This window comes from Paralichthys olivaceus, chromosome 4, assembly GCF_024713975.1.
Source record: "Paralichthys olivaceus isolate ysfri-2021 chromosome 4, ASM2471397v2, whole genome shotgun sequence".
NCBI lineage: Eukaryota > Metazoa > Chordata > Actinopteri > Pleuronectiformes > Paralichthyidae > Paralichthys > Paralichthys olivaceus.
Window position 1 is genome coordinate 10,476,587 of NC_091096.1, and position 16,746 is coordinate 10,493,332.

The 16,746-nt window shown below is 39.1% G+C and overlaps 1 protein-coding gene across 1 annotated transcript in view; it reads left to right on the forward strand.

Moving 5' to 3' along the window:
• Positions 1-16,746, forward strand: part of ipo11 (importin 11) — a 97,274-nt gene that overhangs the window by 16,170 nt on the left and 64,358 nt on the right. The window contains exons 6-15 of the mRNA XM_069523654.1: positions 1,819-1,951; positions 2,632-2,690; positions 5,009-5,057; positions 7,914-7,984; positions 8,140-8,332; positions 9,712-9,864; positions 10,558-10,601; positions 12,214-12,304; positions 14,788-14,835; positions 16,503-16,608. Coding sequence (XP_069379755.1) covers positions 1,819-1,951; positions 2,632-2,690; positions 5,009-5,057; positions 7,914-7,984; positions 8,140-8,332; positions 9,712-9,864; positions 10,558-10,601; positions 12,214-12,304; positions 14,788-14,835; positions 16,503-16,608 — 947 coding nt within the window. The remainder of the gene's footprint in view (positions 1-1,818; positions 1,952-2,631; positions 2,691-5,008; positions 5,058-7,913; positions 7,985-8,139; positions 8,333-9,711; positions 9,865-10,557; positions 10,602-12,213; positions 12,305-14,787; positions 14,836-16,502; positions 16,609-16,746) is intronic.

Sequence of the window (16,746 nt, forward strand, 5' to 3'; positions counted from 1 at the left end):
TAGCTCTGATAAGAGATGTGTCCATTTCAAATAATGTAGCTGTCACTGCCCATATACTTCCATGCATCCTTCACGTTGGCATTGGTTGTTAAGCAATACATCCACTGGACAGCAGCTCAGAGTTGAGTCTCTGACAATAACAAACATTGCTAAGTTGGAGGAATGTTTGAGAACGTGCCTCTTAAGAAAAATACATAAGCAGCTGTTTTGCCCTGAGCCCATGTGAAATAACATTACATAGATGTCTTTAGTTTCTTACCAACCCACAAAGTCTCGCCATTGTCCCAGCCAACCCATCTCGCTTAAACTATTAACCATGCCCCATAATTTCCTGTGGTACTGCTCAGTTTAGTCTGTTATACGGATGAAATGAATGAGTATGGACGGAAGCAACTGTACGTTTCTGTACGCGTATCTAACATTGAGCATGAATTAGACTTTATTGTGTTATTATCCCTTTTGTTTTTGATATCGTCATACCAACACTTGCTGTCATCAGGAAAGACCTGATTCAATGTTGGTTTAGATCCTGAATATTGTTTTCACTTTCTTTATCGTTACGAGCAAGAATAATTCATGGATCTTGATGAAAACAATGTGTGCACTGATATTTATGAGTGTGTTCAATTTGATGCAGGTCCAAAAGAAATCTGGATCTCGTGATTTCAAATTTGGTTTCATAAGTGGACTGAACTGAGTGCCATTTTAGTTTTAGTTTGTGACTGAATGTTTTTAATTTCCCCATTTAATGTTTGTGCATTTGATAGTTATGTAGTGTATATATGGTAATAATATATATATATATATATATATATATATATATATATGTGTGTTCTTGGTTTAGTTCTGCATGTGTAGAAAAACATTATTTAGGAAGTGGGGGGCGTCTAAAGCAGCATTTCCCAAACTTGCTTCATCACTTTTAGATTCCATGCTTTGGATTAGTTTGGGATCTGAGGAATAGAAAGTGGTAAGCTCTCAGAGAAAGCTCTCCAAAGAGGAAAGTTGCCAGCATTGCACTTTTCTGTGTAGAATCTATCAAAGCCAATGCTGTGCTGTCAAAACAGGGATTTCTCTTTTCAGCAGGCATGTGCCACTAACCACTGGTTCTTCCTCAACACATCAGTGTTGCCCTCAACAAACTTGTCTGAGTTGTTCGGTTGATGTTTGTGATACCGTGTTACCATTGAAACTTTCCGAACAGCAATTTTCATGTGGGTGTTTATCTTAATTAGCAAACATTTCATTAAACGATTGTCAGAATATCTGAGTGTAGTTACACTGAAATGTAGCCTCTGTGTTTGAATAGTTAGAGATGCAATGTTTACCCATTTTCTCTTCTGTTGGTTCTTTTAACGAAACAGTCTATTATTGTTCCTTTGCAGATTTGTTATATTTTCTGAGATACTGGGTCAGACTATGTTACTACAAAGCTGATGGGACTGAGAGCACTTTTGTCTACCTTTTGATGATCTTGTTTTCCCTCTGCCTTTTAAAAGACGGGATTGTTTTGAGGCTAAATAATTTCATGGCACAGACTGTAATATGAAGTTCAATCAGAGCTAAATGAGACCTGTGACTCAGATGTCCCTCTCAGCTCCCTGTGTGTTGTTGATTTTATATAAGTGCATTATGTGTAAGTGCTTTTGTATTAGCATGGTTGTCAATGGAACTGGCTGTAAGTCTTTGCTCTCATACTCTGGGCGTACGTCTGGTGTGTACATTCATGTGTGATAAAACTCATGTGTGTACCAGAGGGACTTCAGATGCCTGTTGCTAAACGTGAACACTGATCCACTGTATGTTGTTTGTGTGCAGCTGGCGTCGGGCATCTACAACTTTGCCTGTTCCCTGTGGAGCCATCACACCGACTGCTTCCTCCAACAGATCTATGCCAGAGATGAGGCTGCAGCGCTCAGCTCACTGGAGAGGACGCTTCTCTCTCTTAAAGGTAGTGACGTCTGCACAAACGCAAACTTAAACGTGGCCAAACAGACAAACACACACACTGAAACTGCATTTGCACTCAAAGGTTGATCTTTCTGTACAAAAAGGTCCTTTAATAACTGTCTGCATCTTGCAAAAAAAAAATTTCAGCTCTATTTCGATTTTCATCACAATATTCTACTACAATATTCTACTACAAGACCAGGTCAAACCCTGGTATATGCCGGGCCTTGTTTGTTCGTGTTAAAAATTGAGGAGTGTTGTGGAATCATTGTAAACAGATATTTTCAGTGGACATGAACCAAATCCTGCTCATAATTTCAAAACAAGACCATTATGAATAAGTCCATTACTCAAAATTTCTTTTGTAGCTAACCCCTCCACCCTTTTGACAATGACGTTAAGATGGCAACACTGCCTGTTGATGCCCTCGATACAGTAATAGTTCATTTTAAACGGCATTGTTCAGCAGGGTCACTTCAGCAGTCTGCTGTCGGGCGTCAGCAGTCGGCCCTGGGTAATCGCTTTTTACAGCCGACCAGCTCACTAGCCTCATTAAATGGACAAGTAATGAAATGATTGTGTTATGGAAATATTAATTTGTGCTGATATTTGTGAAACACTCATTAAAGTTTATTGTCAAACTTCAATTATGGATTTATTTTTTCCACCTGCCTCTTTCAGTTCTACGCAAGTTGACAGTCCACGGATTTCAAGAGCCACAACAGAATATGGAAGTGATGGTGAGTGATTTCTGCTGTTGTTGCTCATATTTTGTTGAAAGTAATGTTTTTTTCTCGTTTGAGTTAAAAATTATTCCAATCACAGTGTGAGAAATATGGATGGCTGTGATGATTGAAAGTGCCTTAAGCCTTGTCTTGGTTCAAAGAGTCAAGAGTTCTATAGGAGCTCTTCCAAAGTCCAAATCCATGAAACTGTTAATTCAGTTCAGTCTAAATCTTTCTGGTAAAAGTTTTTTTTAGCTGCGTGCCTGTGAAGGAGTTTCGGGTCCTCGTGGCTCAGAGTTAATGGAGTCATTTACGCAAAATGTCCAAATCCTCCTAAGCTGCATCGTGACGACTTCCTGTTTTCTCAGTGAAGGTTTTCGAGAAAGAAATGGCTGCAAACATTTTAGAGAGTAACAGGGGGAAAAGTTAAAGTAACTTTGAAAGTATGACTTGAAGTATCCTTCAGGATATAAAACTGAAAACATTGTGGCAGCATTGCTTTGTATGATTTATTATTCAATTGTTTTTTAATTAATAGTCTGAGTTAAAATCAATTTATACACAACAATTGATGAATGAAAATAAATGTCAGTTGTCAAATAGACAACTCTAAATGGTCTTTGGCCTCAAGTGGCCTTGAGATTCACTTGATGTAGTCGCAGGAGGTCAACACGTCATTAACATCCCTTTCTCTCTGCCTGTGTCTCTATTGCCATCCTGGTATTTGCTCCTGTTTCTTTTCTGTTCCATTTTTTTTTCTGTCTGAGAAACAGGAGATGGCGAGCACATTTAATGACAGAAAGACTTGGATGCTCTGTAATTGCTCTAATGAGACAACTTTTTGCTTGCAGGCTGAAGGTTGTGTTATGGTTAAAACACTGGCATTAAAACATAATTTGCCTTGAGCTGTGACTTGTTATTCCAGCTCAGCAAGTACATGTAATGGTTTGGAGTTAATATTTCATGTTTAGATTTATAAGCTGTTAATATATCAGACTCGCTGCTTACAGCCTTCGCTGGTCGATACCATTTTTCATCCTTATATTATTCAGCTTACGGTGAGCAAACAAAGAAATATGCTTACTGTGAAACTATTTCCTTTCCCACCAGTCAAGTCATGGCTATACTTCGTAATATTTTTAAATTAAATCACGTTAACTTCTTGAGATTTATATCGCAGCATGTGTTATCATCATTTAAACCAGAAAATTATTGTGACATCCTCTTATCTCTTTGTTTGCTGCACAGAAAGCGACATCATGCCACTGTGCATCGACATCCAGTTATTTCCTTATCTCGGAATGATTTCCTATCTTACTTCAGTTATTTTGTTTTGGTTCCTGTTTTCTCTCTACGTCTACGCACAGTGGAGTCCCAGGGCCTCTGGATTAGCAGGGTTTTTTTCTGAAAAGTTTTCACTTCAAAATGCATTCGTCTGACTCAGTCTCCATGACATGGAAGAAATTAAACGGAGAGAGAGTTAATTATTGTCAAAGGGGAAGGGTTAGGTGAGTCAGACGGGGATAATGTGATTGAAATTTACATGATGCATTTACTGTTTTCTAATTCACCCAATTGCTGAATAACAAATGTCTGATGAATGAAAATACAAATTTTGATTATCTTGAACATTATGGCCTCAATGGTGATGACATGATGGTCACCACTGCCGTCATTTTGCCATCTATATATAACCATCTTTTTCTTTTTACCTCATCCATGTGTTTTTTCCCCGTCAGTGCTCTATGAGCCTCACTCCTCTTCCTCTTCAGTTGTCAAACCTTCTCATGACTCTGTGCCATCCTATATTCTCTATTTAGGCATTTTTTTCATCCACCCTGCCTCCCCCTCTTTTTCGAAACTCCCCTCAAATAGCGCAACTAATGTCTGTCATGAACCCAGTTCTCCGTCACTCTTCCACCCTCTCTCCTGTCCTCTTTTGACCTTCTCTTTCTTCACTGCACCTCTGTTTGGAGCTACTGTAGCTCGCTGGGCTGTGTTGGCTGAATGTGTGATTAATGACACTGCTGTTGACTTCATGGCTTAACATTAATGCAGAACTTAACAGATTGCATCTCTGTCCATCATCGAATTCCCCATGCTCCCACAGCTACACCAGGCTACAGAAAAGCTGAATACCTTTTATTTATACTCCCCAATACAGGGACAAACATGTACGTGTGCCCACGCACGCATACGCATATCCTGAACTTATTCCCTTGATAATTTTTCTGCTCCTGGGCAATACTGATGAAGCAATCATGAGGGATTCAACTGCGGAAGTGCCGTAGATTAAATTTTATCTCATCCTCTCTTCATCTCTTCCTTTTCAGGGTTTCCTGAATGCAGTGTTTGAAAGGCTAAAACAGTTCCTGGAATGCTGTGAGTACTTGTCTCATTCTCTGTCCTGAATCTGTGATCCTCAGCTTCTTCCTTTAGTGAAGACTCTCAGTTACTGCTGCTTGATCTGATGCATGCAGAAGGCAGCTAATTAAAAAACCTTAGATACTTTATGACACTCAAAATCCAGGTCTCATAACAGCACAGTATAATGCAGGTGTCCAAATTAAAAGTTGAGGCTGAGTTATCCCTTACGGGTTCAGTTTTTAATTGAAGATTTCTCTTGTATACCATTAGAATAAAGAAGACGTCTATACATAAGTCATGCTCACTGAGCTATTATTTAAAAGTACGAGTCTGACTCAACAAATGAGAATCTTTGTAATTTTGAGAGAGAGAGCAAGTTAATGACACCAGGAAATCTGAATTTTTTTTGGGTCATTTAAGGTTTTATTGGTTATCTTTCCAAAGTCAACTTACATTGTGATAATGACTTATGAATGATGTACACTATCAAAATTATGCAAATAGTTCCATACATACACCCCCCCTAAAAATGGAAGGAAAGCGGAGAGACTATAAACACTTAAACAAACAAAAAACAAAACAACAACTACAACACTTGCACAAGTAGGTGTGAAACTAATATCTAAGCAACAAAACGTTGGTATTCCAGTGGTTTATGTGTCAAGTCCCTGCACAGCATCTTGCTTTGAAAGGAATGCCCCTCTACTAATACTCACTTTAAATGTTTTATGTTCTTTTTTTATCAACTGTGTGCTGGGCTTTTTGATTATTGAGTGTGGATGCCATGTCCTTCTGCACTTGCCCAAGGAGCAAAGTTAAGGGAAATGAAAGAGGGGTTTATTCTTAAGGAGATGGAATCTGGCAATACTTTATTTTACCACACTTTTGAGTGGTAACTACTGCTCAGTCAACTACTGCACCTTGGTTTAAAAACTCACCAATAAATGTGGATTGTCAAATTCAGGCTAAAATACCCCGGCTGGCTTTGGCTGCGTCATCCAGGTTCACTGCAGGACAATGTCAGAGCCTGCTGTCCCTGCCTCCAGCTGAATCTTGATAACTGCCTTTCAGTCACAGTGCCCAACTCGTAAAACGGCATGATAGACGGAGAAACTTAAAGCGGCAAGATAAAAGTAATCTTAACAATTACTATAAGAGGGAAAAGGATTAAAAGCTTAAAGAATCATTGGATTGGCTGCACAAAATACTGAGGGAGTAACAGTTCCTTTTCTTATCAGTCTCGTGTCTGTCTCAAATAAATAGACATTCTAAACATTGCCACTTATTTCATCTTTAGTATTTAACCACAATCAAACAAATAGTGAAAAGGTGAAGTTTTATTTCCCTTGTTCTTTATTCGCTGCTCCCTATCTCTCATTCACTCACGGCTTCTCCTTAGAAATTTCCTGAATTGAACACACCCCAATGATTAACACCCTTTGAGCGGCCGCCACCCACGTCAGTGGCAGCTTATTTAGCTCATGTTCACTGTGTGATCTCACCATCAATGATCCTTCCTCCTCTTCCATACAGGTTTGTCATAATAATGTCCAGTAAGAGAGATAAATCTCAGACTCGGCACCTCTGGCTGTCATATTGGCGCATCTTCGCAAAAAAACATAATTTGAGATATCAGCGGCAACTATCACTTCTAATATTTATTCTGCTGATGGCATTGGAGACAGGGCCGGGTCCTGCTGGTATTTGGGCCGGGCAGATAGGGGAAACAGCTCGGTCAGGGCCGGTCTGGTTAGAAATATCAGCTGTGCTCAGCCTGATAAGGTTGGCTACATCTGCTAGGCTACATAAGAAATATAGAATCCTCCTCTTATTTGAGTGTTTTTCTGTTCTCCTGTTCTTTAACAATATCTGTGTTTTATTGGCTGCTGGTGGTTCAAACCTGACCTCAGTGACTTTGAATCCTTTACACATCGACTTACATTACCAGCTGTCACACACCTGCAAACAAGGAAACAATGGCACAGACACAAAGTCAATAAAACGCAACAGTGTTTTTGATCTGCACAATGCCCCTATCTGTACAAAATCTGAAAGAAGCAAGACAAAGTACTCTTTGAGCCAGTTAATTTTTTTATTTAATTGTGTGTCACTGTAGATGAAGGGTAGCTGAAATACAGTAAATCTGTGTGTGTGTATAAGAGGAGAAATACGATGACCCTGGCTCTTCACAAGTTATTGGAGCAATGCCAGTGACTGTTATTGTCTCTGCTGATTTCAACAATGAGAGTTGACAACGAAGTTAACTACATGGGACATATTTTACTGGCTGTAGCATCAGAGCAGTTTTATGGAGCCAAAATATACATTAGAGGGAGTGAGTCATGGTCACTTTATAAAAAATGTTTTTATTACGGTACTTTTTATGTACCCCAAAGTTTGTAATGGGCTCATTGGAGGCTCACAAGGAAGACGGGTGGAGTCAGTGTTTGACCTTTAAAGTTTTTTGCTGTAAATAAATCCTTGGTGCAAAGTTTTCTTTATCTCCCAGTTTTTGTTTTAAACATTTTCTCCTTGCAAATTACTTACGACTCATTATAAGATCTTATTATCAACAATTGATGCAGTCATTGTTGGAGAACACTGTTACTATGTTAAAGGTGGTAAAGTGTTTGAGTCCACTAAACACTTTAGGAGTCTCAGTGGTAAACAGTGTTGCAGCAGAATCCAACTCTACTTCCATAAAATATTTAGATGAAATACATCACCCTATTATTGTATTTACACTTTATTATATTACATTAATAATGAATTGAATTACTTGGATTTAAAAATACTGCTGTATGGACCTTCTTTACAAATTCATGCTAAGTGTTGGGGGATGTTGTATGTAAACTGTGCTTTGTGTTTCAGGTCGACAAGTTGGTCCAGATAGCACATGCAGAGAAAAATTGGAGAAGACAATCATATTATACACTAAAGTTGTGAGTTGATCGTTAAATCCATGAAATCCAAATGTCTTTTTGATTATTAAAGAAAATGTTGAATATCTTAGATCAATGATTATCCGGACTAACTAATCTCCTTCTTCTCTTTTCCTCTACCTTTGTTTGTTCTCGTGTCGTAACTTTCCATACAGTTGTTAGACTTCTTGGAGTATCATCCATGCCCATTCATACCTCTGATCCAGCGCTCCCTGGAATTTGCCGTCAGCTACGTGTTCACACCTGCAGGGGAGGGGGTCACCTTTGAACGCTTCATCGTCCAGTGCATGAACCTCATCAAGTTGATTGTAAAGAACGATGCTTACAAACCTGCCAAGAACATAGAGGGTAGGATATGAGATGGAGGGATGCAAGTTAATGAAATGATAATACAAGGGATGAAAAAAAAGACATGGCAGACAAGTGCATGCTGACAGAAAATTTAAGTGAAGACCAGACAACAAAATATGAATTTTAGGTCTATGACTCAGAGGCCAAAGCTCTTCAAAGCTGATCACTGATGGTGTTTTGAAAAGCAAAACACTGTAATACCACCAACATCACTGTGTCTCACCACAGCTCATGTTTATTTCAAGCTGAAACAGGCCTCTAGTGCTTCATTAGCTGTGGAGTGCAGCACTCAGGCTTTGTTCTGCCAGTCTAGTCTTGGTCTTATGTGTTTCGTTGAAGATTTCCTTCTCCTAAGCAATTGTTAGTTGACAAATAACAGACATATTTTTGTGGTTGTGTTAATACATTGGTTTAATTTCCAAAGTGTGAGACATGACTCCGGGTTTGTTTTCCCTTTTCTTATTACCAGACTTAAAAACTGAATATTTAGAGTAGCAAGGCTACATACAGTAGAGCTTTGACTGACACTTAACTCAGGGCTGCCATCTGATTTATTTACTGGGCCTGCAGCCAGTTCACTTATTTATTTCTTGATCTTTTCATTTTGAGTCAGATGAGTGTCCTTAGTGCTGCACTGTTAGAGGTGTTGGGAGTCAGAGGTCACAGTTAAAGTGCACTTTTAATTTCGTGAATGAAGTAAACAGTCAGTTGGATATTGGTTTTCTCATTTTCCTGTTTCCTTTATATGTGATTATTTTTCCTGCTTAATGATTTTTGTCCAAAACTCCAAATGTTTAAAAAATATATATTTTCTCAGAATCAAGATCTGAAGAGAGATTTTTCTCTGCAAACATAGGTGAAATTTAGTGAAGTGTTAAAGTTGACATACACAAAGGTAATGACTCGCACTTAAACTGCTCCCTGCTATTTTTTTCACCATTTGTTACGTGACAGTTACTCATGTGGCTGACACAGATGACTTACAATTGAGGGATACATTTAAAGCCTCAGCACAGTAGGAGATGTTGAATTAAATGCTAAATCAGTTCAATAGGAGGCAGGAGACCAGGAAGTAGTCAAGGGGAGAGATAACTATTTTTCCTATACCAAAAGTATAGGATGAGTCATTTAAGGCCTGATTTTTATTATGTTGAATAATGCGGTGGCCGTGCCTGTCGAAACGAAGTGTTACGGTGCAGGTGCGTTGAAAGCTTTTGCATACGTGTTTTTTTACTTAACAAGTTATTTGAATATTCTGTCTACTTTTAGTAAAGTCCTTTATACCAAATGCAATGCAAATGTGGATTATTTGAAACAATTATACATGTTTCCCTTCCTTTCATTGCCACTCATCCCTCCATCCTTCCCTCCCTCAGACAGTAAACCAGAGAGTCTGGAGGCTCACAAGATCAAGACAGCATTCTTCACACACCCCACACTGACAGAGATTGGACGCCGGCTCGTCTCACACTACTTCCTTCTCACTGAGGAAGAGCTGGCAATGTGGGAAGAGGACCCTGAGAGCTTTGGTAATAACACATTCCCAGATACACAGACTGAATCCAAATGTCCGGGCTTATCTTGACTTGCAGACTAGCCGAGCAGCCATCTTCTCTGGAAGTCTGTGAGGGGTTAGCCAGCTCTACAGTTCATGAAGTCAGCAATTTAGCTTCAGGCGCAGACATCAGCCAAAGTTATTTTTAATTTATTAATATATTCCTTTAGTAGTGGTGTGTTGATGCTGGAGGGTTAGGTGTTGAACAATTAGTCATTGCTTTGGTGTTTTTAGGTAACACAGCATTTTATTATTGTTGTTAAAAGCTGATATTTACTGTATGTAAAGCAGCAAAACTCTGTTTTTTTAACTGCTGCGGTGAATTCCCCCTCGAAAAGTTCTCAGTGAAATAGATTAAAGGGTAAAGATATTGGTGTTAGTTGAACCCACAGTAGCGATTGAGATCCTATGACTGTGGAAGACGAGCAAATGTAGGAGCAACCTAACACAATATTTTGTAAAGCTGAGATTATAAGAGTCCAGTTCTTAAATTGAGCATTGAACTGACATTGCATTTAGTTTGCCTTTTGTGTTTTGCTTCAGACAAAATCACACACAAGTGTGCAAACATACATATGTACTGACACTGCCCAGACAAGATGAACAGTCAGCCACAAAGTCCAAACCAACATTTCCTGATACAAAACCATTTGTCATCATTTTTCAGCTGTTGAAGAAACAGGTGGCGACTCATGGAAGTACAGTCTACGAGTAAGTACATACACACACACACACACACACACACACACACACACACACACACACACACACCTATCAAAATAAGCAAACGAAATACACAATATAAAATACATCTAGTCTTGAAAAAGACTAACTTTCCCCTGGGGTTTCTGAGTAAAACCAAACAACACAGTTTAACGTTTGTTACACAAAAACAAAAAACAGCCATCCTAATTGCAATGTTTCATTGTATGCTGTATTTTGAAAATCTAAAGCAATTTTTGATGTGGTGGCTCTGAGCAGCATCGTTTACATTTCAGCGCTTGTCCCTGTGGCTGTGTGTTGTTGGTTGGCCAAGGCTTATCTTCAGTCACGACGTCATTTCTTATCCACCGTCTAATTCATTTTGTTCGTTGTATACCCTTCCTCTCTCTTCCCTTCCTGCTCCCCTGTTAAGCCCAATTCAGATGACAAACTTGTACCTTGTCGTTTCTTTGAAGTGCACTAAAGCATTCTTGCATTTGACATCAAGGTCTTCTTGTAAATGTTATTCATTTAAAAGCTCACTGCAGCAAAAGAAAGGCGTCATTACTGTCTACGAGAGTTGATTTTTAGTTGGCTAATTACTGATAGAAACACTGAGCTTTTTTTCTACTTTCTCTTTGAGGTCAGTGTTGGAGTTTCATTAAACACTTAAACCACCAATATAAACATCTGCCTCATTAGAAGTGATTCAATTTAAGAGTTAAGAACATCAACATTTATGTGATTCCAAGTAGAAAGGGTTAACTGTGTAGGTTACTGAGACTAATATTTACTTATATTTAGTACTTATACAGCATCTGAAAACTCACATACTGCCTGTATCTTTGAAAACCTTAATTCCACACTTATTTATCGGCACATATTTATGCTCAGGATGGTTCATGGATCAAATGTCACTGTCAATCTATTGCTTCCATGGTCACCAATTCTAATTGCTGCCTCAAGATCAATACTCAATACCACCTGTCTATATTTTCCCAACTGAACAAGGGTTTTGTGTCTGTCCTGATCTCATCAACCTCTGACCTTCTGCCATCGAGGTGGAAAGGTTGTACGTGCTGTCAAATGCCATAGACCCAGCCATATATATATGTACTGTTGCCCACAGAGTGTTATCATTGGCTCAGAATGTTATCATTGGCTCAGAATGTTATCATTGGCTCATCCCATGTTGTTACATTTGTTGTACCTTTATTTAACATTTATGTTTTTTGTCACAGTAAAACCAATTAACTGCTGTCAGCAGGTGGGCTAGCATTTCTTTGTTTAGCATGCACAAACGCATAGAACCTGAAATTATCACGTTGAATTTACATTGAACCAGGAGCTCAGTGCATTTGCTATTGTTTGTTGTTTGTCAAGCCTTTTTGTGCAAATCCTTCATTGTGTTTGCATTGTATATGCACTGACATCACTTCATGTCATATTTTTCCCAACAAAAACCACAGGTGGCTGCTAAGACTGGGGAGAACTGTCTGTACTTTGACAAAATGAAATGAATGATTTTGATGACTTTCAGATACATCGGCAGGATGTGTGAGTGCCACGTCTATTCTGTCAATGAAGTGCCTTTGTTTTTGTTTCCTGTTCCTCTGTGTAGCCTTGTACAGAAGTATTGTTCCTAGATATCTTCCACACCTACAGCCAGACGATGACGCCGGTACTGCTGGAAATGGTTCAGAATCTCCAGGGTGAGTTAAATGTTAATTTGAATATTATTACATGCCAAAAGCACTGTCTGCTTTCTTTCAAGCAAACTCTTTAATTTGGGTGCAATTCAATGCAAGGATGTACTCAGTTGATAATTTTTCTCCTAACCAGAACTAACGCTGTCTCATACAGCTCTTCCACGTTCACAAGTTTTAAAGTTCTGTTTTATGATCATTTTGTGGTGCAGTTGTATTTTATTGTTATACATTATACATTTATTGTTGTATTATTTTATTTCTTTCATCCTACTTGGGAATCTTTAATGTTTTTTAATGCATTATACACCATTTACAAAGTACTTTGTTTTGGCTTTGTGTTTTGAAAGATACTCTACAGATAAAACTTCACTCACTTGGACTTATTATACTTTATTCATTCCTTGTACCATAAAATGCCTCAGATCTCAACCCCTATTTACCCTGAAATGTACTGTGTTTGCTTCAGAGTAAGTGAAACATATTTCATATATCAGAAAGCAGCAAAGCATGGGGACTTGTTGATGCTGCCTCCAGCAGTAATATATGCATAACATGCAATCTGCTTGGCAGCACCCTCAAGTTCCCGTGTGACAACATCCACCAACTGCTCTCAACTCTCTGTTTTTGCACAAAAAGTAGATTCTATCTGTGGCGGCAGCTGCAAGATGGGGTTGTCAGGCAGATGAGTGTTGATTATTGTGATTGCCCAGTGAACATGCACGCAATAGCCTCTCATGCACACCCAACAGGTACACAGAGAGGGCAGGTGTTAGACACAAAGGTCTGGTGCCGAGAACAGTATCTGAAACAAGCCGAACGATCGAGCTTCTGCTGTCTTCTCCAGAATGGTAAAACCTTGCAAAAAATGAAAGCTATTTTCTGACATGAACTAAGGAGGACGTCCGCAATATTGGGTCTGGACATTTCGTCTGAGTTTTGCCTTTCACACATACGCAGCAAGAGATACTGTATTAGCTTAGACACGTTCACTACCCGTGGAAATCTCCAGAGTGTTCAGGTGAGGGTGGTGCAGAGGTATGACATAATGTAATAATTCCGCTGCTGAGATCACATGTTTTTGTGAAAGCAACATTGACACAGGCGTCTGCTCTTATCACCAAAAACTCTCTTGGCATTTTAGTGTCTTCTACGTGGCTCTCTTTTTTCATCTGGAGATATATGTATTCTAATTGAGTTTTCATTTTGCTTCTGTTGCATGTTAGAAACGTCATCAACGCACCCACTCACTCGAGATGAATCCTGCGGAGGGTCTCCTATTGTGTTCTCACATTTGTTCTTTTAGACCAGGGTTGGGGAATGTCCGTGACCAATAATCTGTGAAGTTCGGCTAAAAGTTTCTGTGCTTGCACCTGCGCCTCTGGCATTTGACTGGTCTCTTTCTCATTTTCTCTTCTCTGGGCGCGAGGCAGAGTTAACATTCGCACACACAATACCTGGACCGGCCCCACCCCCACTCACTTAAACAGCGAGAAACAGAAAGTGAAGCGGAGACGATAGAGGAAAGATGTTTAAGTGAACGAGCAGTTGGTTTGTACCATATCAGAGTCTCTGTCTGAGTGTCCTCCCTCCACACTCCTGCTGACCGGTGCTCACTTTACACTTAAACAATAAACACCAACACTCATCATTGATCATTAATTCGCTCCAGAATTCACAATTGAGTGAGTAAGAGATCTTTTGTTTTCATACAAATAAAATCTGAATTGTTATGAAACTGACATGACAGATTAGACTGTCCAGCCCCCACAGTCAGGGAGATATTGATTCTAATCAGTCAGTCACATACATGTAGACACAGCCACACAAACCCATAGCTCTTGTCTGTTGCTTAGTTATCAGTACCATTGCTCAAACGTGTAGATGACAAGATCCTCTAGCTTGTGTTCCAGGCCCTATGGTTCCAGGCTGCCTTCACTTTCAATAAGAGTTAGGGGAAATGGGTTCTGCTGGAGCAAGGAAGGCGCCACTTTGGGTGATTTGGGGTTTAAAGGGAAGCAGGTATTGATTTTGAGACTCGTACATAGCAAGGACTAATATAGAGTTGGAGAACAGTAAAATGACTGAGAATAGACTGACTGAGTGGGGCTCAGCCCTTCTTTAAGTTGCATTTGTGTGAGGAGGGGTGGCTGTGTGTTTCAGCATCCCTGGACACTGAAATTATTTGTCCAAATTGCCCTTACCTTGGTGAATTGCCTGTCTGTGTTTGAATGGGACATAAGATAGAGGAGTGCTTTATCCAAAGTGCTGTTTGAATGTTTGTGTGAATGGGTGAATATGACTCATAGTGTAAAGCCTGGTCGTTCAGACTAGAAATGCGTAATACAAATACAGTCCATTTACCATTGAGTGAATGGGTCCATTAAATCCTACAAATCTTCTGTTATCATTGAAAACATTTGCACATTACAGCACTTATGCTATAAATGCAGTGGGACGACTGACGGTTTTTGTATGTGTCTTTCCAGGTCCAACCAATGTGGAAGACCCTGCCCAGCTGCTAATGAAGGACGCAGGTGAGTTCAAACCGTCCTCTTCTCTCTTTGCTTCAACAACCGATCTTCTGTCATGCCAGGATTTGGACTCAAACATGTCTGAGTATGCTGACATTACCATTATATCTTCAATGCAGGATGTGAAGAATTTCAGATTTTCTTTTTTGTTGGCATTTTGTAACCATAATCCCAAACAATACAAACAAATGCAGAAGGTTAACAGGGTCTACTGAGACACAGTATAGGTTTGAATAAGGAGAGCTACGCAATGTAAAACAGTCATTTGAAACTAAGCTATTCATTCTCAGTTGTCTCACAAATTTCTTTAATTTTAAATTTACATTCCAGGTGATACAAATTGATGCATCCATGCTATACTGCTCTTCATCACTTGATCTCTTTTTGATCACAGACATTTTGTTTCCACTCTTTTTTTCTTACTCAGACCAATTCTTTTCCTGCTCTCTACCTCCTTTTAGTATTTACAACCCTTTGACAGGTGGGGGCTGGTTTTACAGCATACACAGCTAAATCAAAGCCAGTTAGGATTGCCTGCTAAGAGGACTTCTGTTAAAGCGGGATGCCCGTAGAGATCTCATCAGTCTGCTGACAGCGTTGATAAAACGGCAGACATCACCGGATGATGAAGCTGTGCTGGTGTAGCAGCAGCAAAGGCAGATAATTTGTGGTTGAGAGAGCTGAAGCTGGTTGAAGAGCCAAAACGCTTATTAAACCACAGGTGCTCATTTATCTCAAGAACGTAAATGAGTCGGTAATTATGACATTACTAATACAATTTTAGACCAAGTCCTCGATTGTACTGCTGTAAAACAAAGTGGGCTCTGTGTTCTTTTTATAAAAACTGTTCTTAATTACTGTACATCACTGAGTTCGAGACCTGAACCTTCACATTGGTCCTTACTATGCACTAAAAAGCATTTTTTTTCTGCTGCCATTTTACACCAGTGTCTGTTTTTCGGTCGGTTTGTTTATTTGTTTTGCAACTTAACCTATTTACACTAAACTTGCACTTGCACCCAATTTCTCAGGCAAAGATTTATGTTTCAAACTACCACTTTTCTTTTTTCTTTTACTTTTCTATTATAGAGCCTAGACAGGTGTGTGGGGTTTTATGGCCTTTGTTGGAGTTATGTGCTATATCCAGTATCATAGATTGGTTATAGATGGTTCTAAATGACAAACGTATTTGCTACAAAACCTCAACCACATTCAACCAAGTATAAATCAACCTTTTTTCAATTTCTTTTCCTGGTAATGATAATACTTGCTGTTATAAGCAATAAGTACTGTTGATAAAATTGCTCCTATATTGTTTTTTAGGCTTCATAATTATTTTTGCAGGACAGAGTTACAGGAGACACATTTTGAAAAAGTTTCACCACCACATAAAACTCAAATTTCAAACAGTGAAATGAAAACTGATGTGATACAGTGACAAAATGAAGTAATTTCCCTTTTTAAAAGTCGTCAGTGAAGTGAATAAGTTTTAATCTTCTGCGGATAATTTCTGTGCCAGAAGCCTTTTGTGTGACTTTTGTAATTTATCTCATAACTTGGACTACTTATCTGCTTTCTTGTACTGTACTTTTTATAAGTTTAATAAGCTTAATCTCTTTGTGAACATCTTGACTAAATCACATTAACTTTCTGAATTGTTTTACCTGCAGTGTACAACGCAGTGGGCCTGGCAGCCTATGAACTGTTTGACAATGTGGACTTCGACCAGTGGTTCAAGAATCAGCTTCTCGGAGAGCTGCAAGTCAACCATCACAGGTATTGTACTGGCATTGATTCTTTTCCTTTGACATTTTCAGCATCTTAACTTCTTCCCCGTTCTCCTTTCAAATCAGAAGAGGCTTTTGATGTTGTGTAAGTTTGGTGAAGTTTTCGTAAGGCAATCAGAGTTCCCCA